Source organism: Dryobates pubescens, chromosome 19 (genome assembly GCF_014839835.1).
Source record: "Dryobates pubescens isolate bDryPub1 chromosome 19, bDryPub1.pri, whole genome shotgun sequence".
NCBI lineage: Eukaryota > Metazoa > Chordata > Aves > Piciformes > Picidae > Dryobates > Dryobates pubescens.
Window position 1 is genome coordinate 4,629,457 of NC_071630.1, and position 22,464 is coordinate 4,651,920.

The 22,464-nt window shown below is 44.7% G+C and overlaps 1 protein-coding gene across 1 annotated transcript; it reads left to right on the forward strand.

The window, feature by feature from the left end:
- Nucleotides 1–280: 280 nt before the first annotated feature.
- On the forward strand, nucleotides 281–22,092 carry GPI (glucose-6-phosphate isomerase). The gene is made up of 18 exons (XM_054170017.1): nucleotides 281–523; nucleotides 5,328–5,418; nucleotides 6,370–6,438; nucleotides 9,196–9,315; nucleotides 9,925–10,008; nucleotides 10,098–10,244; nucleotides 11,909–11,980; nucleotides 12,890–12,934; nucleotides 13,716–13,769; nucleotides 14,709–14,769; nucleotides 16,386–16,429; nucleotides 16,632–16,784; nucleotides 17,197–17,326; nucleotides 17,687–17,763; nucleotides 18,987–19,115; nucleotides 19,597–19,672; nucleotides 19,755–19,821; nucleotides 21,056–22,092. Exons 1-18 carry the CDS (start codon nucleotides 405–407, stop codon nucleotides 21,177–21,179), a joined length of 1,662 nt encoding a protein of 553 aa, XP_054025992.1. The 5' UTR covers nucleotides 281–404; the 3' UTR covers nucleotides 21,180–22,092.
- The last annotated feature ends 372 nt before the right edge of the window (nucleotides 22,093–22,464 follow it).

Sequence of the window (22,464 nt, forward strand, 5' to 3'; positions counted from 1 at the left end):
CGCGGCTGCCCCGTGCCGGGGAACAGCCCTTCCGCAGCACAACCTTCGCAACCAGGATGCGCTGCACAGCCCCGGCGGTGGGGCACGGCGCCCCGCGCTGCCAACACAGCGGATGCCAACGCGGGCGGGCAGCACCCGCACCGGCCCGGGCCACTGCCGCCGCCACCGCCCGCCCCTCGCAGCGATCTCCAAGGGGCTGCCCGCTCCTGCCGCCCGCTGGCATCGCAGCCAGGGAATCCCACCGCCCGGCGGGGCGGCCCACAGAGGGGAGGGGGCCGGGGCGGGGCCGGCGGCGGGAGGCCCGGCTCGCCGCTATAAAGGCGGAGGCGGCGGCAGCAGCTCGGCTTGCCGTGCTCGTCTGTGTTCGCTGGTAGCGTCTGTCTCAGCCCTCCCTGTCCGCTAACATGGCGCTCTCCGGCGACCCCCACTTCAAGAAGCTGCTAGAGTGGCACAAGGCCAACTCCTCCAAGCTGGTCCTGCGGCAGCTGTTCGAGGCCGACAAGGATCGCTTCCAGAAGTTCAGGTGAGGCTGGGCAGCCCCTGCCCGCCTTCCCCCGCGGCTGAGCGAGGCGGCAGCCTCCCTGCCCTCCCCGGGCCCCGCCGCGGCCCGCCGGGCCCTCGGGCTGCCGCCCTGCCGGCCACTTCCGTGTGCTTGGCCCCGGGACGTGTGGGGCTGCCCGGCTCCCTCCTGCCCTCCCTTCCTCAGGTGGGCGCTGCCGGAGCGCCGGGCCCTCGCCGCGGGCGGGAGGGATGCGCCTGAGCCGCGGTGGGGGCCGCTGTTTCCGCGTCCTCCTTCTCCCTCCTGCCCGCACGGCCTCGGGAAGGGAGCGGCCCCGCGGGGCTGGCGGCAGGCACCGCGCACACGGGCGGCTGTGTGTGTGCGCCGCCGCTCCCGCCGGCCCGCGGAGGCCGGGGGGGGGCAAGGCAGGTCGGCTGCCGGTGGCTGGAGTTATGCTAGCTGGAGCCGTGCCGGCTGGTCCGAGGCCGGTGGCGGGCCGGGCACATGCGCCTGGGGCCTAGAGCGCTCTGCAGGGAGCTTGGCGTGGGCTGCCGGGAGGGCAGTCGGCGGCAGCCCCCGGAAGGCGGCCCTGCGCGCTTGTCCTTGACTCATCCTTGCAGCAGGGTACGTGCCGCGAAGCACAGCGCCGGGCTGCGGCTCGCACAGCGGCATTGTGGGTCCTCCGTCCGCAGCCTCGCACCCGGCTGCTTAGTCATGATAAGCTCCGCGATAAAATCGCCAGCAGCCGTCCATCCTTCTGCCCCTACCAGTCCCTAGTGCGGCGGTGCCTGCCCCTGCCCGGAGGGCAGACCGGGATGTAGGGGCTGTGAACGGCTTTAGTCCTCCCTTGCCTCTTGCTGTTCACTGTACAGAAAATGCATTGCATCACGGTTTTGCTAGAGAAGCAAGGAAGAAGTAGAAGCAGTACGGTAACGGTCAGTGGTTTCATCATGTAAAGTGCGACTCATTTTCTGTACACTGAGGACTGCTGAGAAGCTGTGCGTGGTTGTGCTGTTAAACTATGCCAGCAATCTGAAAAGTCAATACTATGTAGGTGCATCCGTGACTTGAGTTTGAAAGTGAGCCTGAGTAGCACAGATAGGGTGAGCTTCTGTTCCCTGCTGCTAAGACCTGTTGCATGTGTCAAGCTTTTCATTAATATTCTAGGTAAAGTGACTTTTCTTTTCGTTGGAGCTCATTAAATACTCTTTAAATCCTAAGTGAACAACACATATGAAGTCCTGCACACCAGTGTATGAGAATTAAAACGTCATTTCTGCAGTATTGGCTTCACCTGACTAACACTTTTTTTATACTGTTGAAGAACTTACTGTGTAATACAAATTTACTAGCTACTCAAGCAGAGCTAGTTCTGGTTGCAAGTTTTCCTATCTCCAGTACATCCCAAGAGACTGAATTTGGTAACATCCTCGGAACAATGAGAAACTGAAACAAACTAGCTAAGTAAATCAGAAGATCTACTCAAGAGGGTTCATACATGGTTCTTTCCTGAATGGCTGAAGCAAGTACTCTTTATTAGGGAGTTGCTTTACTATTATCCAAACCACTTTAACCATAAAATATGCTCTCTCAGTCTCAAATAGTCTGTATTTAATTGCTCTTGTGAATGTGTAATGGCCTTTTAGTACCACAGTTTGCACAGTTACCCAAGGAGAAGATATTTGACAGCTTGTTTCAGGCACACGCACTCATCTCTGGCATGTTTTCTTCATGATGAAAGTAGTTAATCTGTCTCCTAAAATGTCTTTACCAGATTTCTTTTTTTGTCAAACATCTTTTGCCAGGGTTGTCTGTTTCAGCTGCCCAGTGTAAAGTAATTTTGCAGTGCTCACAAGGACAGGGAACAGTGGAAGGTTGTAAGTTGACTTAATCTTTTTTAATCCTTTTCATTATTTCAGTCTTGTTTCCTGATAACCAAACACGTTCCAGACTATCAGAAGAACTTTCTTGTAGCAAAATAATTGCAGAACTGATAGACTGAGTTTGACAGAGCTGCTTGTGTACCTCTGATTGCCCCTTTGAGCTGTACCAGTAGGACCATAATAGCTGGTATTTGTTGAAAGCTTAGGTAGTCTGGAGTTTTGGCCGCAAAGTCCTCTCTGCTGTTTGCATCTTTCTCCTCATTTGACATTAATTTGTATGACTGCATTTCAGTTGTGCTAGTTATGACCATAAAATGTTTGAGACTCTGTTTTCCTTGAGAAAACTGAGATCTGGTGCCTCCTGATACTGGTTCTGGAGAAATTTCAGACTGGTGTGAATAGTTTTCAATCTGAACATTTTATTTCTAAGCACAAGTATCTATTTGATCTTGTTGGGAGAACTTTACACTGGCTGATTGTGTCTTACAGAATATAGACAGAAGACCCTTTCTTTTTGTTCCCATAGAATTTGTACATCCTGTTCTGATGGGAAGTGTGGTCACATCTGCAGGGTATACCTTCTTTGCCACCCAAATGTAAGATCTAGAAGGAACAATGGGTCTTAACAACATGGGTTGCTCACTAGAGAAGCTTTAAAGGGTTTAGATATGATGCAGACATAAAGCTCAGCAGGTAGTAGATGCTGGAATGCTGATTCAGGGACTCTTGATGCAAATAGCTAGTGCAAGATAGAGAGCACTGGTGGTGTACGCCTGCTAGGTGGCTTGTCCATTATGAGGGATTAGAAGGAGCCTCCAGTCTAAATGGAAACTACTCCAGCAGGGGAATTCAGGTGTAGTAATACATTATGGGGTTGCAGACAGATTTAGTTTGTGCTTAGATGGGAGCTGAAACCCTTCTGAGGTGCTGCAGGTGGCCTTCTGATGAAGGGCTGCATCACTGACGTGTGGCTGTGGTTTACGTGACAAGGCTCTTGTCCCACCTGGGGAGTGCTGCCATTGACTGCTGCAGTGCAGCAGAGTGCAACTGAGCTGCAAAGCTTTAGGCTTCTGCCTGAATAAAGGGTAGGTCTCTTGGTATAAGGCTTTCAGCTAGGATTGCGTTGCATGGTATGTGTTCCACCTGATATGGAGGAAGTTGGATCTGGTAGCCATTGGCTTGCTTTTTTGGCATGAGATGTCTTAGGATGCAGCTTTCTGTAGTTTCTTCAAATGAGTAGTCATTTGATTCTAGCTAGAATTTAATGGGACACCGTCTTCTAGGTCTGGAGAGGCTGTTTGGTTTTTTAATCCTGTAAGTAAAATAACAATTGTAGAAGCAAGACCATATGTCAGGTAAACATGGAAAATACTGTAAGGATTTCATCTTCATGGATTAGAGCACTGGGAAAGATCTTTCAGTGTGAAGCTGTAGATGGGGTTTTAAGAGTTGTACTTCTCTCAAGTGAAAAAGTGTTAGTATTAATTGCCTGTTAGTACTAATGGCCTTGTTGTATTACTTGTAAGATGTGCTCAGATCTGAGACCCCTCTGTAAATTGCATCAAATTTCAAATAGACTTGGAGAGTTTCTTTTTCTTCTGTACTGTATCAATAAACAGCTAGTTGGGCAGATGAGGTAACAGTCCTGCCCTTGTTTTATGAGCCATATTCCAGGTATCCTTGTGCTGGATGCTCAGGGTTTCAGGATTACTGTTTGCAGCCCACTGAAAGAGAATGATGATTAATTAATAGCATTGATGCTGGTTTCCCTCTCTTGCCTATAGAAGAAATGGTCTTCTGAGATTGTGCTTGAAGACTGCCTCCTTTGCTTACTTACTGTGTTTTGAGACCAGAAAAAGGATGTTACTCTGTTTTCTCAAGTTAATGAAACCACCCAGATGTCTAGGCCTTGCTAATTACTGCAGGCTCAGCTCCATCCTTTGCAGAATCATGTCTGCTCTGTCACAGATCCATATGGAACAGCATCTATGCCATGGTTAGTCCCTGTGGTCACTAAATAACAGTTCATAGCTCTGTGCTCAAGTTCTGGGAAAGAAAAAGCAGGAGAGATACTGAACAATGTGGAGACTCTAGATGCATGCAGTTTCCTCTGGCTTGTGTGTGGAACACAAGTGACAGCAAGATACAATGAGCCTTCTGTGCTTTCTTAGAAGCCTGCTGGACTGCTTACAGAACTCTGATTCTTCAGGTTAGAGCAAATGTGTATCTTTGGCTGGAAATTAGAGCTGAGAATAAACTGTGCTGGGGGGACTCGGAGGGGCTGTAGAACTTCTCACATGGATACAAATGATACTTGCTTTCTGTTTGACTGCTCCTGTATTTCATCTCGGAAGTAAACCTAAAAGTGCTTCTGTTTTAAGTGTTAGGCTGTAACTTGGGAGACTTCCACTTGGGTCAGTGAGGACAGTGTGACTATACCATGCAGATGTGGGGCTTACCATTCTGCATGGTTGTTGACAGAATGCTGTAGTTTGTGAAGTTACATAGCTTTTTTTAAATCAGGGTTGTTTAAATCCCCATGTGAAAGACTGACTGTACTTGTTGGAAGAACCTCTATTGAAAGATGATTTTTTTTTAGCAGCAAAAGCATGTGGTAAGGAAAATGCTTATAGCTCCAGAATGCTAGTGGCTGAGTGAAAACAGAATGATTGTCCAGCTGCACATTAAATGTGCTTTTCATTTGGACTTTCACAAGTAGAAAGTGGACATTGTCATTTAGCTTGTTGAAAACCATGGCCTTCAATTAAAACAACACCCTAGTGAGTCATTGTATGAAACTTGTGGGGCAAACTGGTCCCTCAGGTCATCTTTAACCTAGTGTAATTAGAATTCCAATTATTTTGTAGTCTGTAAGGAGTTATCATGGTCTTGCTTAAAACAGTCACTCAGGAATGTGCAATTAAACAACCTGCTTGTTTTGACAGCTTGACTCTGACCAGTGATCATGGGGATCTCTTACTGGATTATTCAAAGAACCTTATTACAGAAGATGTGATGAAAATGCTGATGGAACTGGTAATTCTTTAAAATGCTGAATTAATAAACCAAACAGGTTTTCAAAGAAGTTAGCCTTTACCTGCAACTGATTATTCTAGCATTGTTTATATCCACTTAGCTCTGAATTTGAGAGACCACCCACATTAGAAGGCATCTGTTTACAAATCTTGGCACTGTTCAAAGTCTCCCATTGTCCATTAGCCCCCAAGGTACAAGGACATTTTTCAATGTGCAGCTCTTTCTTGTGCCCACTGAAAAGATTTTCCTCTGGGTAGCCAATCAGCTGACATATTGGGACATGGTCTAGTGGTCATGGAGGTGTTGGGAAGAAAGTCTGACTTTATGAGCTTGGAGATCTTTTCCAACCTTAGTGATTCTGTGGCACTGCTACTGAGGTCTACTGTAAAACACTAGAGATCATATAAAGTTATAAGAGGTGGTCACATCCTCTATGTGCAATTGAAACAGCCTCTCATGTCATGCAGCCGTAGTTGTGAGATTGGTTTGCAGTTAAACTTTTAAGAAGCTTGTGTCATTAACTTGTGCACATATTTTCAACCCTTCTTAAGTATTGGTTCAGCCAAAGGCTTCAACCAGATAGGCACAGATTTTTGAAGGGGGAAGAACCAATGAAAGAAGCCATAGCAAAATTATTTTTGTTGCTTTTCACTTAAAAAAAAAATGCAAGCTGGTACAAAGGATTAATAATAAATCCTTCAGCAGTATGATGAGATGAAACTCAGTAGGTTAAGATGGATCTTGATCTCTGAACGTAAGTTACTATGTAAGTGCTGAAGGAAATAAAGCAGTGGGGGTTGTTTCCATTTTTGCTTTAAAAGCTATTTAGTCTTTTAATAAGTAATTTTTGTTTCCCTGTGGTGAATGTTCACACTCTAATGTAGCTAGACCTTTGTAGTGCATGTTGGCTTCCTACTATTTTTAAGGGGACTCTATTTTTACATTTCTCAGGCCAAGTCAAGGGGTGTGGAAGCTGCCAGAGAGCGTATGTTCAGTGGAGAGAAGATCAACTTCACTGAGGTAAGGCTATTTCTGTCCATGGCTCTTGCCTTTAAGTATGGGCACAGCTGGGAGCATGTTCATGCATCTGTGTAAGAAGCCTTGAAAAAACTTAGTCTGATTGCTACTTCAATTGTGTAGTGGCTGTAATGTTTGCTGCACTGCTTGCATGAGAGCTTTGTGCAGCTCTGACAAAGACAGAAGAAAATGTGTGCATAAAGCTATTGCATCTCTTCAACACACATCTTCAACTTGTTTAGAGATTCTGATGTTATATTTTGGGGGGTCAGAGCTTGCAAAAGCGTGTAGCAGAGTATTGCATTCCAGGTATCCTTTACATGCTTTTGCCGAGTGTCAGTGTTTGCAAAGCTTATCAAACTGCCCACAGTTTTAGTGAGAATTGTGCAAGCCCTTGTGCTTTGGGTTGTGGATGCAGCTTATCTGTGGATACATTTAACAGTAAAGGCTATGAACAATCTTGGGAAATAAGCCACTTCAGTAAGAGGATGAGTATCTTCTGCTTTTGTAGCTCTGAAGGTGGTAATCCTGCTTATATTTCCACTAAAACCTGTGGAAAGCCATTTGTACCTCTGTGAAATTAAATCAAGGTGAAAAATGGACACTCCCCAGCAGAGTGAGACGTCTCCATCTGTCTTAAATATTAAAGGCTATTTAGTGTATTTGCAATCAGCATTTGCTTTGGTTATTGAGTTAGCTGTTGCACAAGCTGCTTAAAACAACTCAGCAGCTGGACATTGTATTGTTTGTGCTACATGTTTGTAAAAATGCCCAGGCACAGATAAAGCTTCACTGGAGAAATGTTTCCACTGCTCTCTATTGATGCCTTCAAGTCACAGATGTATCCTAGCTAATGGAAAAAAAAGAAGCAGAAGAGTGAAAAGTGTGAAAATTACTTGGAGGCTTGTTTTCTCAAATACTGCCTCTCACTAATCTCATGTCACATAAATTATTAGTTAGCCATCTCTGAGCATGCATTATGGAGTTACTTCTCATTGTCTACATGGCAGCAGTAGTAGCAGTTGAAGGCTTTTCAGAGGGATGCAGTTTTCCCAGAAAGCATTAGAAACACGATATTCAACTGCAAGGTGGTTGGCTTCTGCTGCTAGCTCTCTGTTTTTACTGTGTTGATATAGCAACTTGATGCAGCAATTACCTGCATGATGTGCCTAGAAATGCCTTTTGTTATCAGACTGTTTCTCATTTACAGACAGAAGCTGACTTGGAATTGGGTTTGGGTTTAATTTTTTCTGTTGGTATAGAATATCAAATCAAGTTGGCTTGGCTCTGGAATATCAGTGTGTGGACCATGTGAAATTGTCATGAGACCTTAAACAGGATGCTGTCAAACAGCATGACTGAATAAACCTAAAGCAATATGACACAAGGGAGCTGCTTAATGGCAAGAAGTGACTTGTCCATTACTCTTGTTCTGATTTTGAGCATATTTTTTAGCTATTGATGTTAATTATTTAAGACTTGTTGGTATTTGGTTCTGCAGGCATTGGCTGCACGGTGTCTGCTTACACGGAAGCTTTGTAGTGCACCCAGGTGTGTCATAGCCAGGTGTTTGTCCCAGATGAGTTAAAACCTGCAGCTTGCTCTGGCACACAGCACAGCACAAGAGAGCTCCTATCTGCCCACAGTCTTCATAGCCCACCCAATACTTGGCAAATACTTCTGTTCACCAGTAGGCATCAGGTCACATATGACTGCTTCTCTTCATCCAGACAGAGCTCCCCTCAAGCAAGAAGCATTTACTAAACACCATTCCATGGCTGAGCGGTGCAAAAAAATTTGCCTGTGTTCACCTCAGGTTGAAGTGGGTGCACTGTCATAGTTAGCAGCTGAAAGAGCTGTGTCCTCTTCCAAGTCAGTAACCACAAACTCAATGATTTTTTAATTAGCATTTGGTATTTAAATCATAACTTGGCAGTTGACATTGTCTGTGTTGTCTTTGTCTGACAGTGCCTCTCACTGTAGCGAGGAACAATGAGGTGGAGCAGCCTAATTTTTTTAATTTGTTCATTAGTATTGACTAACTCCTTCATTCCAGTTTATAGGCATTAAGCTCCTAAATGGGCAAATTGCAGGCCAGATTTCAGTGCTTTGTGTGGTGGATAACTGTGGAGAATGAATATAACGTGGTGCATGCTAACAGATTTGATTTTTTTTTTCCTCATAACACAACTGCAACTTGCATATCTGCTGTGCAGGTACTCAGGGAATGTTTAACTGTGGGCAGTGGATGGGATAATGTGGCTGTTGCATTCCCTTTGTCAAATGTTCAAATGCATAAATATCTCTTCCTATATGAAGTGGACTGCTCAGGAGAATTGAGAAAATGCCAGAGAAAATAACTTCATCTGCTTGTTATAATTGATTATCAATACTGTCGCTGAAACAACTTGATCCTTGTGTACCTAAAGCATGCCAGAATAACTGAGATCACTGAGTGCTGAATGCTGCTGAGTTCTGAGCATCAGGCAATAAATACTTTTGAAGGTATTTGGGGTTCCCAAAGTAAACCAGTGAGATGTGTGCACTTTGCACATGGATGTGCTTTTGTGAGGCCTCTGCACTGAGCCTGGCAAGTGAGGGGGTGACTGAAATAGCTGGTGAGGTCTGTGTATACATTCACAAACTGCCTGCTGCAGTTAAGATTTAAAAATCCTTTCCCTTGAAGATTGTACAACCTGGATGGAGGCCCCCAGGTATGGTTTGGAAATAGCTTCATCCATTTTCTCCCTTCTCTTTCAGAACCGAGCTGTGCTCCACATTGCCCTGAGGAACCGGTCAAACACGCCCATCCTGGTAGATGGGAAGGATGTTGTGCCAGAAGTGAACAAAGTGTTGGACAAGATGAAGCACTTCTGCCAGGTATGAAGTGCCACCATACTTTGTCACGTATGTGTTCTATATCCAGCCAGGTTCCAACGTGTGCATTGGGAAGCGCTGGTTGTAGGCTGGATCACAGGAATCATTGTGCCCTTGCTTGAGGTTTAGGGTAGTTCTGGCTTGAGTGTGGAGTTGGAGCTGGGTTTGGCATGATTCCCTTTTCCCCTCTCTCTTTCCAGCTGGGTTCTTCCTTAAAGAGCTCTCTAGATCTTGCTATTCAGCAGTAATTTTGCATTTTGTTCAGGTATTTGCTGCAAATAGTTTAATGTCCAAGATTTTAGTTTTTACTTTGATTTCTCCTGCCTTTGCCAACACTCTAAATACTGTATTGGTCCACTGAGCCAGAATGAGAGTATTACCTTGCAGTGTGTTTTGAATGTGTGCATTAGACTTCTAACACTTAATGAGGTATCATCTTAGCCATAAGTAAATGTCTGGCCAAGAAGGTAGCTTTGAGTGCAGACTTCGAAGTTTAGAAACTTGAAAGTTGCCTTTGGAGACTCTACAACAATACCTGAAGGCACATTCTGTTTCCAGTCTTGGTGCAAAATATTCATTGCAGTACTTGTTTGGGGTTTTTTTTGGCCACAGAGAGTCCGTGGTGGTGAATGGAAAGGCTACACTGGGAAGACAATCACTGATGTGGTCAATATTGGGATTGGAGGCTCTGACTTGGTAAGCTCCTCACTTCCACACATCTTCCACATCTTTCTGTGTGTGCATGCTTGCAACAAAGAGAAAATCTAATTGCTGCTTCTGTCCAGGGCCCTCTGATGGTGACTGAAGCCCTGAAACCATACTCCAAGGGAGGCCCTCGTGTTTGGTTTGTGTCCAACATTGACGGCACTCACATAGCCAAAACCCTGGCTGAGCTTAAACCAGACACTACGCTCTTCATAATTGCATCAAAGGTACGTCTGATACAAGCACTGGGGTGTGACTGGAAAGGATTCAGTCAGAACAGAGGTCTGTTCACAGGAAGATCTGGGTCAGGGACTTCGAGTGTAGTCTGCTTCTAAACTGGCCTGTTGTGATTCATCTAAACCTGCAGTACAAGCTTGCATTGACTTCTGGATCCCTGAAGTATTTCAATAGCAAGTGCTGGAAATAACCTAAAGACACATGAGCAATTTCATGCTGTCTGGAGTGTATTTCTCCTCACAAGTTCAAGCTTTGTTCACAGAAGTTTGTTTTGCTGCCCTTTTCTGTGGGTGGAATGTAGGAGCCTGTGTAGGTTGTGCCTGGAAATTCAAGATCTTGTCTCATTCCTTAGTTACTTTTGGCCCTTCATAGGTACTTGTTGAGAGTATTCTGGGTTCAGATGAAGTGTGTGTAGCTTAGGAATCTTCATTCTGGTTTAGGGTGGTAACAAAACATCTTCACCTAAAGAACTCAGATGCTGAGTTCCTTGAGGACTATAGCAACTAAGCTTCACCCAGAGGTAAGGAGAGTCTGCTGGTGCTGTACAAGGTGACACTTATTTCTGAGCACAGACTGAAGTCTTGGCCTTGCTAGTAGCTTACTCTGTAAAGGTAATGGCTACCTGCCATCTTCCTCTGAGGAATGCTTCTGTCTCAGAGGAAGACAAAGTTCATACTTCTGTAATTGGGATCACCATTTGTAAAGCACAGTAGAACCTTTCTTCTGTCAAAACCAAGCTGTGACAAATGACCATGTGTAACGCTGCCCATCCTCTCTGGTGGTGCTCATTATCTTCTCTTGGTGATGCTGCAGCTGAGCAACAGCTTGTGAAGTTTCCTTATAACTCCATAAAGAAATAACTAATGGTCACATGGAATAATTGAGTCCAAGAATCACGGTTCAAAGGGTTAGACTGCCACATTGAAAGAGTGACACTTCCACTTCTGTTGGGCAGGCTGCAGTTAGATAATTGAATATATTTGAAAGAGGATGAATGGCATTTTTTCTGTTGTTCTCCATAGCAGGCCTGTGTTTCGTAATGAAATACTTCTGGAGATGGATGAGAGTAGGTTGAATCTAGTGTTCACCCTTAAAGCTAGATTTTGATGGTTGAGTAAATCAGAATGGTTGTAGATATTTGCAAAGCTGCATGACTGAACTTGTGTGCACACTTCATGAAGCAGGAAAAGGTTTTCCTCTAATCAGCAAAACAAAAGTATGGCAAGAATCTTAACAGAAAGGAGTGTTCCTACATGAAAAAGTAGGAATTGAATAAGAGGCCAACCCAGCTAGATTATCTTGGTTTGATGCTCAATTAGTTGGGATTTTTTTTAAGTTGAATGATAGAACTTCCTATTTAGTGGAAGAGTGAAGCAGAAAATTTTAGTCTCAAGATTTTGCATAACAACTTGGAGAAATGGGGAGTAACTGCTCCAGTTCCAGGTCTGTGCTGGGTTAAATAGATAAATCCATCCACACTGGTTTTCCCTGGCTGGGTAACCTTGCTGTTTTGCTCAAGTCTGGCAGCAGCTGTCTGTTAGGAGCATCTGGCATGGCTGCAGTGATGACCTGGAAGGTGTGATGTGTTAGCAGGCTGAACTCGTTTCTGTTTTAAGGACAGTGGTTTACATCTTTCTTGTTTTCCCACATGCAGACTTTCACCACCCAAGAAACCATTACCAATGCAGAAACTGCCAAAGAGTGGTTCCTACATGCTGCTAAAGATGTAAGTCTTGGTTAAGGTTATGTAACAATGCAACAGCTTTTGGTTGGAATTTTCCCTGGTCACCCTGTGTGCTTTGGAGCAGAGCCATGAGCTGCCCAACTATAAGCTCAGCACTCCAGTACTTCATGGTTAGTGACAGGCTGTTATTTCTGACCAGGGTGATAAAACCTAACAGTTTTCATTGTAAATAGTTGTCATACATTGTTGCTCCAAATCCTGCCTCTTAAATGAGAGTAGCATTTGCCTTGAGGCTGGCAGATCATCTGGAACCACTGGTCTGGAGACCAAAGAGCGTTCTGTGGCATTACCTGCCGGTTCTTGGCAAACCTTTAAAAGCTAGAAGTGAAGCATGGTTGGAGTCATATACTGACATTACTGTGGCAGATGGCTGTGCTGTGAATAGAATCCTTGGGTTTGGCTCATTGTCTCCTACTTCCAACCTTTAAAAGAAAAAAGCAGATAGTACCTGCTCAGGTCATTAAGATGGTCTTTAACCTCTTCCACTCCTAGTAGCTGTACTTAGTTTGAAAGCTGGGCTTTGAAATTCCTCCTACTGTTGCAGACAGCTCATCTGTGTTCCTCAGAACACTTCCTCATAGTCCAAAGTCTCAGCTGGAGCTGGGGATTTATCAGGAGCTGGCTTGATCTTCTGACTCTGGCCAGAAGGAAGCAGGGTGCTGCTGCTGTGAGCAGTGGCAGCTCAGAGGGCTTCCTGGGAAGTAACATCAGAATGTTCTCTTCAGGCATGCTGCCAAATCCTATGCAGAGTAAGATGATTTCAGGTTGATTACACAAGTACCTGAGGATAGTCCCCAGTACTTTGGTTACATGTGAGAGGCAGCAGATCAGCTTTATGACCAGAAATCAAAATAGTCAGCATTCTGAATGTAACAATCTGTTTCTCTTCAGCCTTCAGCTGTGGCCAAGCATTTTGTTGCCTTGTCTACCAATGCTGTAAGTATAACAAGTCTTACTGAATTTTTTTTCCATGTACCTTTAAGATGGGCTTCATTGGAAAGCCCAGTGAGGAAGTCTGCATTTTAAGGCATGATCATTTCCACACCAATGCAGAGGCTTCCTCTTGAAGCACTTTTTTCCTACAGAAAATAACTGAGACACTGTTTTAGGATGTCAGGGTTGGACCTTCATTACAGCTTTGTGGCTTTTCTGTTAGAGCTTTAAATCTGAAGTCAGGATTTCTACTTGAAATTACTATCTTATTAATGAGCACTACCTGTAATTGCTTAAGTGTCTGTGAATGTAGTTATGGAAACAAAACTCTTCCAGACTCCCAAGTGCTGAAGTGATCCAGGAAGCTGCTGTGAATAATCTGTAGCACAATGGGCATAGTGTACCCTGCTGATGTGTTTCATGTCCAAGTATGAAACAAAGACCAATAGCAATTAGGGAAAGAGTCTACAGTAGTTATGACTGTCAGGCACTGTGATGTGATGTTCCTGTTTCCCATGCTGGTTCTGTTAAATGGAAGCTCAGTCCAGCTCCTAACTGTTGCCACTTGGGTTGATGAGGAAATAAGTGAAAGTCATTGAATTAGGACTCCTGAATAGTGATAGCTGGAAATGAAGGTGTGCTCTGTTTTGTTAAAGGAAGATGTAACTGGGAAACTGTATTCACTAGGCACACATGGGTTTTATTAGCTAGACAAAGCTTTCTAAGAGTGTTTGGTTTAATTCTGGTGTTCTTTATGTTTTCTTTTGTTGTTTTTTAATTCCAGCCTAAAGTTAAGGACTTTGGAATTGACCCAGAGAACATGTTTGAGTTTTGGGATGTAAGTATCACAGTATAACTAAGGTTATACTATAACCGTATATATAAGGTTATATATAAGTAAATGTCTGATTTCATGTGGTAGGTGTTAACTACTGCAATAATATAACTTGCTGCAGAAAATACTAACTAGAGGTCAGGAAACTGCCAAAACACCTGCAACAGAGTAGTTGTGTTCTCTGTGCTGAAAAATCTGAAGACTCAAAGGCAACTTGAGGACATACCAGCAAGTAAAGCAACCTTGTTGCCCCTTGGCCATCCCATTAAAATCCTGCAATCAGACCTGAAGAGGAGCCTCCTATGTTCTTGGCTATCTAATCAGCTGTTGGGTAACAGGAGACAGGAGTCTTAACTGATTCCTCTGTGTATGTGGTTATTATAAGCTGTGACATTTGACTGGTGGGGTCTCCTGTGTGTAGAGTAGGCCTGTAAAGGTCAAACTTCAGAAACAGCCTGATTTGGTATTTGGTAGCAGATGCAGATTTCAAGCATGCTGCCAGTAGTCTTGACCCTTCATCACAGGTTGTTTTTTCTCATTGACCATGTACCTAACAAACTAGATTCTAAAGCTGCTGTTCAGAAATTCCCCAGAGCATTCCCTTCACCTAGGTAGTGTCATAGTCTTGCTGAAGCATGCTTCACCTATAGAGGACTGATGTTAGGGAAGCAGTTAATACAAGCTGCAAGTTTAGTGTTTGGAAGTGACCTGGAATCACCAAGGGTTCTGCTTCATTAGATTTTACCTAAATTAGACAAGGAGGATGACTTTAAATTGTCACCAGGTTACTGTAAGGTGTGGGTTCCCTTCACCATGCCATGTAATGTGTAGTGAATTATCACTAGAGAGAACATTGATGTTGCTGCAGATAGTGCTGTTATTTCCTGATAGCTTGAACTGGAAAGCCCTGCACTTGTCCTGAACCAATCTCTCTTGTTGCAGTGGGTTGGTGGCCGCTACTCCCTGTGGTCTGCCATTGGTCTCTCCATTGCCCTGCACATTGGTAGGTATCCCTGTGATGTGGCAGTGCCAAGCATGAGTCTCTTTGCTTCAGCAGTGTGACTGTGGAACGCATTAACAGCAGTCCATTGTGGGTCAGATTCAGGGCAGATGGCACTTTGAGTGGCCAGAGCAGTCTGTAAAGCAGCAGATGTTGAGAGATTTTAGTACTGGAAATGCAGCTCTGGAAGTCACCCAGGCTTTGGTATGAATAGCCAAAGTGCATCTCTTTAGTCACTTGCACAGCCAAAAGGTCCTGATTTATGGAAATCCATCTCAGGGTTGAAAACCAGGCCTTGCAACTGGCTGTCCTGAACTGAGGGACTGAGTTTGAGTATGTACACACTGAAAGATCTAAATCCTGTCTCCAGCTCTGCATTAACTGTCTCCGCCTCCCATTACTTCCTATTCTCCCCCTTCGTGTTCTTCTAGGCTGTAGGGAATGCTGCTTCTATCTGCAGTTTGTGGAGCAAACAGGCTGTGGTACTTCAGCCCACCACACAGACTCTTGAAACTGATCCCCACCTACTTCTTGTATTGTTATGGACTAGCAAGGGCATTCCTGATGCAGATCTCAAACGAAGGTGGGGAGTACACATGTAATGTGGAAGAGCTCCAAGAATGGCTGTTTGTGGGTGAGCAGGCTGCTGAGCAGCCTTGCATTTGTTCCCTTAGCACTTCTTTCAGACATTTAAAGCCTGGAACCATCATGTAATTTATTTTTCTAAAAAACCAAACCAACCTAGAATTCCCTTAGGCTGAGGTTAGAAGAACAACAATGGTTTTGGTGGGTTTGGAATGGTCTGAATAGGAGTTGTCATGTGTAGAAAAACCTGTGGAAAGCAAAATAAACTTCAGTCAGGCACTTACTGTTTTGTCTGCACTAAACTGTTCATCTCTGCTGGCAGACAGATCTGGTGCTGACTGCTGACATGCAGGTCTAGCTGCACTTCTTCCTCTTACCTCCTCCATCTCCCAAAGCTGGCTTCTTGACCTCAGACAGAGCTGCTTTATTGCTAAATGCTTCATCTCCATTTTTTCCATACAAGAATCAGGCTTTCTAGCCCTTCAGGAAAGGATAGTGGTAGCTAAATTACTTGTCAGTGAAAATTAATGATAATTTAAGTAACCTAATTATAGAGCAAATGAAAATCAGGTGAATTAAGAGAACAGGGGTAGGGTGGGTGGAACTTTTCTGTGAGAAGACCTTGTTTCAGCTGGTGTTCCTCAGACCAATGCAGAAATCCCTGCTGTGCCACCCTGGTCTTCAGGGGGTTTTCTCCTACTGGCTGTGAAGTGACTAAGTGTTCAGCATATCCTTTACTAGAAAGCCTGGGTTTAATGCCTCATTTTTCTTCTAGTTGCTCATTCTACCTGAATGGGGATTTTAGGCAAAGGTTTTTGCTGTATGCTGCATTATGTTGGACCTGCTCTGAAGTCCAGGCTTTAATCATACCTGGGTTAAGCAAATTTCAGGCTGAGCTGAAGTGCAAATTTAAACTCATGTAAGAGTTGGGAGCCTGCTGCATGCAAAGTCTCAACTGTTTTACAATTGTCTCTGCAAGAGGAATCAAGTTTGAGTTGCAGTAGTAAATACAAACTGACTGTTTCCATTGCTAGGTTTTGACAACTTTGAGAACCTGCTTGCAGGAGCCCACTGGATGGTGAGTGCCTGTTTCAGATTTGCTGCTCTTGAGCCTTGTTAGATAACTGAAGGCAAGTTGGTTTGTGAAGTTCTGTCCCATGCTTCAGTGCATCTAATGCCTGTGCTTAGGAAACTCGCCCTGGTCCAAACCAATAAAACCAGCTGAAGAGTTGTGGGGGTGGCAGCTGCTTTACCAGGTCTAACTGTCCTTTGTGCCCTAGGATAACCACTTCCGCACTGCTCCTCTGGAGAAGAACTTGCCTGTGCTGCTGGCCATGCTGGGGGTGTGGTACATCAACTGCTATGGGTGTGAGACCCATGCCCTCCTGCCCTATGACCAGTACATGCACCGCTTCGCTGCCTACTTCCAGCAGGTGAGGCCCAGGGCAAGGCTTGCCAGGAGCAGATGTGTAGAGATGCTTCTGTCCTGGTTCTAAAACCTGAGTCTGTGTTACTAGGTTCACATTCATGTAGACATAGTGCTCAGGGCTGTCCCCCTAAGCAGTGGACTTAGCTCTGGTACGTTAATGGCTTGACTCCATGATCCTAAGCAGTTCTGTGTAATCAAAGGCCCAAAGAGATTGGTCCCAAGATGAACCTCAGCTTATTTGCCCAGTTAGTTTATTTTTTTTTTCCCCAGACCTCCTGTATTTTCATAAATTAAGCAGCTGTATTCCTGATGCTTAGGAAATGCTTGTGAATGAGCAGCACTGATTACAGTTGAAGTACTGATACTGTACTGTGTGGTTCTGCAAGAAAGGTGCTGATGCACTTCCCTCCTTCTAGGGTGATATGGAGTCTAATGGCAAGTACATTACCAAGAAAGGCTCTCGTGTGGACTACAGCACTGGCCCTATTGTATGGGGAGAGCCTGGCACCAATGGGCAGCATGCTTTTTACCAGCTCATTCATCAAGGTAAACTGAAACTGTTCAATACCTTGTTTGGGAATTAAGTTCTGAATGGCTACAAATCTGCAAGAGTCTGCAGAGCTGACACTCTTTAGAGATTGGATTCTTTAACCTAGCATCACACTGCTGTGGTGCTCTTAATGAGTGGCTTTTGCAGGCTGCAAGGTGGCTTCAATTCTGTGATAGAGAGACAACTAAAGCTGAAACTACTGAAGTGTATTGTCACTTCCCCCTGCTGTCAATAAAAGAAAGCAGTTTTTAAAGTTGAAGTGGCTGAGGCTGCCAGTAACTCTGCAATGGGATGAGAAGGAAAGATTTTCCTGAGGCTTTGCTGTTGCAGGGTTACTGATGTGGCTTTTCTTGCAGGAACTCGCATGATTCCCTGTGACTTCATGATCCCAGTTCAGACCCAACACCCAGTCAGAAATGGCTTGCATCACAAGGTAATACATTCTTGGTCAGGGCACTCACTTACCTGGCAGCTTATTCAGTCCTGCAGTACATGATATTTCCAGGTGTCCCTTTACTACTCTACACACAGCCTGTGTGAGCATTCACTGCAGCTTGGAAAAGATCTGAACTGTCATGGCAGACTATATGTAACAAGTCATACAGTGGGATTTTTGCTCTTGGAGAACATGCAGCCACAGCTCCTCAGGCAGAGGTGGTGTGGCTGGAAAGAGTTGAGCAACTAAGTATTTGGAGAGAAGATTCCTTGTGGGAGTTGTGAGGAGCAAATTATTACAGCTGATTCCTCAGAGATGCTGTTGCAGGCCTTAGTCTAGGACAAAATGCAGTGAGTGTTGCTAGCACAGTGAGGGTGAGAGCCTTCTACACATAGATACTGGTTTTAACCACTCCATTTTTTTTCCGGTTTAGTGCATCATCTAACTAAGGACTTTCAGTCTCACCACTCTTTTTCAGTTCCATGGATGGAAACATGTCCAGGCCTGCTACTCAGTGCATGTATTAGAGAAGCCATATTTCCTCACTGCATTCCAATCTTGTCATGATTTCAGATTACATTTAAATTGTGTAGCTGTAACATTTTGTCAAGTAACACCCAAGTACAGGTCAAAGTTTTAGAGCATGACTTGGCAAAAGGAGAGGAAGGGTTTAATTTGCCTGCAGGTATTGTAAGAGCTTCTTTTCAGTGTAAAGGGTAGGGCAAAAGTACATGTGAATTTGCAAGCTAACATTAGGCAGGAAATAGGAAACTAAAATCTGTGTTGGTAGGGTTTGGCATGTGGTATGCTGTGGGGATTTCCCTCCATGCAGAGGAAGTACAGCTTAGTTGGTTACCTGTGACTAATCTTTGCACCTAGTTTTCCATGCATATGGATAACAGTGCAAACTACCCTGGGTGGAAAGGGGTGTGAGAAATCCTGGTTCCTTTGTTCTCCCTGGGAGACTTGCTGTCAGCTCCAGCACAGGCAGGACTCTGCCCAACAGTCCTGGTTCTTTGCATATATGCACTATTAAAGTAGTCATCAAGCCTCCTGGCAGTGGCAGGCATTGTACAGCTAAATCTGCTGTCCATTTTGCTGCCAATAGTGTTAAAAATGAGCTGCAGCTCTAGGTCTTGGTCTAGATTCAAGCACTGGCTATTGCTATTCCAGGTAAGAAAACAGCAGCTTGAGTTGATGGCTTTATTTCTACCTGCTAGATTCTTTTGGCCAACTTCCTTGCTCAGACCGAGGCCTTGATGAAAGGAAAGACTGCTGACGAAGCTCGTAAGGAACTTCAGGCGGCAGGACTGAGTGGAGACGCTCTGGAGAAGCTTCTTCCCCACAAGGTAACCAGAGTGTGGCTCTCGGAGCTCTCCTCCAGGCGCTGCGGTGGGGCGGGCGGTGCCGGGCTGCTGCTGCTGCTGGAGTTGGGTGGTGGGGCAGCGCCCCCCGGTGGCGGTTAGGTGCTACAGCAGCGCCCTCCATGGAGCTTGTGTTGCAGTTGTGCCTTGCCGGCTCTGGTGGAGCAGTCTGTGAATGGCACCCTTGCCAAGGCGTGCTGGTCTGGAAGCCTTTTGAGGCATTCAGTGCAGATGAGCTCTCACTTCACTGCCCCTGGAGTATTCCTTCTATCATTTCCTGTAGCCCATAGCAGCCAGTAATGGTGCTTGGAGACAGCACCTTGCCGTTGTTTGCAATGAAATGTGAAAGTTACACAGTCTCAGAGCTGAGGTTGTTGGCCTCTAAAGCTTTCAGGATTTTCTATTTACTGCTAATACAAACAGCCCAGTGTGGACTGCTGGATAACAATAACTCTTGTGTTGAAAGGTCTTTGAGGGAAATCGACCAACCAACTCCATCATGTTTACAAAACTCAACCCATTCACCCTGGGAGCCATCATTGGTAAGCAAATGGATCTTTGATCTGTGAAAGCTCATTAGAACTTCCTGATGAAGTTTAATGATCAACCTTTTTCTGCTTATAGCCATGTATGAGCACAAGATATTTGTACAAGGAATTATCTGGGATATTAACAGTTATGACCAGTGGGGGTAAGTGTCCTTCATCTGTTTCTTATCTGTTTACTGCAGTATTCCTTTATCTGTCATGGCTTAGAAAAAACAAGGAAAAATGTGTTAGAGCAAATGATTATAGAATAGTTTTCATAAGAACAGGTTTTCTGGGGGTAAGTCACCACACATCCTTGTTTTGCCATGCATGATAGCTTTAGCTAAGGGAGTCTGTTTGGTTTGGGAGGAAAAAAGTAATGAATACAACAGCTAAGCAGGCTGAACACATGCTCAGGTAGAGAAAAGGATAATTTTACATCTAGAAACATTTAGTTGGTAGTTTGGCATTTCTAAGCAAAAGGCTGTGACCACCTCTCTATCCTCCTGTACTGAAGACTGTGGGCAGATGTCTTCAAGTACAGATCTGTCCAGTGCAGGCTGCACCTGTGACCAAGGTTCATGATAGAGCTGCATACGGAGGGGAGCAGCTTTGAGAAGTCTGTTGCTGTTGCTTTTTAAAATGGAAGACTTCTTCAGGAGCTGATCAGATTCTCTTAAATCTGTAGTATCAGCAGCTGTACAACATACCGTATGCAGACTTATGCAGGAGAAAGGGAAGGTTGGTTCAGGTGAAACCTGCCTGTGCTGAGGGGTTATTTTGAAGAGCAGGTTTTCTCTTCAGGCTTAGAACAGCAGTTTACAGTAAGCTGTCTCCTTAAAGGCTATAGGATAGGTTTTAGTGTATTTGACAGCTGTCTTACTGCAGTGAGTTGAAGTAAAACATTGTAGTAGAAACTGAAAATGGAAGACTGCCTAGTGAGTGTTGTGTGCTATGAACTCTGAAATCAAGAGTGAGACAGGAATAAGTACAGCTTCTACTGCAGCACATCCATCTAAAATGGCATCCAGAACTACCTTTGGTGTGTAGGGATGGTGTGGAATCAGATGCAAGGAGCTAGGCTCTGGTTGCTGTAACCCCTAGAGTGCTAACAGGGAAGAGACTCTGCTTAACTCTTACAACAAAACTTTCTGTAGACATCTTGTAATTTGAGAGCTGTCTGTTCAGCCAAGCATCTAGGAGAACTCCAGTTGTTCAGGGGTGGCACTGAGCTGAAAGAAATTACCTTTGTCAGCAGTTTGTGAAGGGAAGAGCATTCCCTGTCATGTTCACCGAGTTACTTTTTACTCACACCTGTTTTTGATAGTGCTAACAACTTACAGAATTTACTATGAGCTAATGTGTTTCTTCTTTCTTCCCCTGCTTTTACAAATGCAGAGTTGAGCTTGGAAAACAGCTTGCCAAGAAAATTGAGCCTGAACTGGAGTCAGATGCTCCAGTGACATCTCACGACAGCTCCACAAACGGGCTCATCAGTTTCATTAAAAAACACAGGGCCTGAGCTGGAGGATTTGGAGGACATCGACAATCTGACCACCAAATACTCAAATCTGTTGTAGTTGTGCTTTATTTTTTTTAGCCACCTCTAATGAAAATAGCACTTTACAGATGTAGCTTCCCCACTTGTTGCAGTTCATCTTGTTGCGTCAAGTGTTACAAATGAAAACTAGTTGTGTGAACACAGAGGTTGTAGAGTTGCTTTATTTTTGTGGCTGTTAATCTGTAAAGTGCAGTTGGTCTGTTCCTCAGTTCCTGCCCCTCGACTTCCTTGAGGATGATCACCTACTGATAGTAGAAAATAAAAGGTATGATGGACGAGTAAAACTTCTTCACTCTGTATCTTTCAAGTACGAACCCAGTAACGTGTGCCTCACCCCCTGTGCAAGGTCCTCTGAAGCCAAGTAAACTCACTTCTCTTTGGACTGGTTCTGCTGTGAGCTGGAAACTGGAATGTGTTCAGTCTGCCACTGTAGATGTGGATTGCATAATTTACTGCATTTGAGCAAGGTGCTCTTGTAAAAAGGGAAGCTTAGTACTGTTTGCTGACAGATCTTTTGACTTCCTGTAAGCTCTGGAGGCCCTGTGTGAGCAGCTCTCCAAAAGGGAAGAAGGTTGCTGGAGTTACAGTCATGTCTTAAACTCTTGAAAACTGTTTGTGAAATTATGAAGCAAAAGCTTAGGATCACTTAATGTATTTTTGGTATCTTCTAGAGGCACTTTCTTCTCTATTCTGAAATGAGCATCTCTCTTCCCACACAAGAGACCAATTTAACTATTTGTAAACAGGTTGCTTTCTGTCTTCTTCCTTCTCTCCCACTGTAACTCCTCTCTGCTAGCAGCCTGGCATGCTCTGTGGCTATTGTTCTGTAACACCTTTAATAAAGGTAAGACACAAGCATTGAAAGGAAAAATAAGATGTTAACTGTGATTTGCTCCAAATGCTACTCTGGCTGCAAAACTACTACTTGCTCTGTGTCTCGGTACAGAGTGAAGGGCAGGAGCAAAAGCTTCATCTCTGCTGTGGCACACACGTCTCCCCAGAGCTTGACAATGTGGCTGCACAGATGGAGTTGTTAAGCTCAGGTGCCATGTAGTGCTCTGCCTTTGATCAGCTTCATAAAGCAATTTTCCTGCATAAAGCACGGTTGCAAAAAGAGAACCCACGAGAGGCAAGCCTATCTTTTCAGCTGTTTTAAACCTTCAATCCACCTCTGTGGAAGCTGGGTTAACAGTCCTCTCTCTCCCCATCTTGAGTGGAGGGAAAGTAACACACAAAAAAAAGCCTC

Coding starts and splice junctions, on each gene's coding strand:
- GPI (XM_054170017.1), top strand. CDS start 405: ATGGCGCTCTCCGGCGACCCCCACTTCAAGAAGCTGCTAGAGTGGCAC. Junction 10,009..10,097: donor GGATTGGAGGCTCTGACTTG/GTAAGCTCCTCA, acceptor GCTTCTGTCCAG/GGCCCTCTGATGGTGACTGA. Junction 10,245..11,908: donor TCTTCATAATTGCATCAAAG/GTACGTCTGATA, acceptor TCCCACATGCAG/ACTTTCACCACCCAAGAAAC.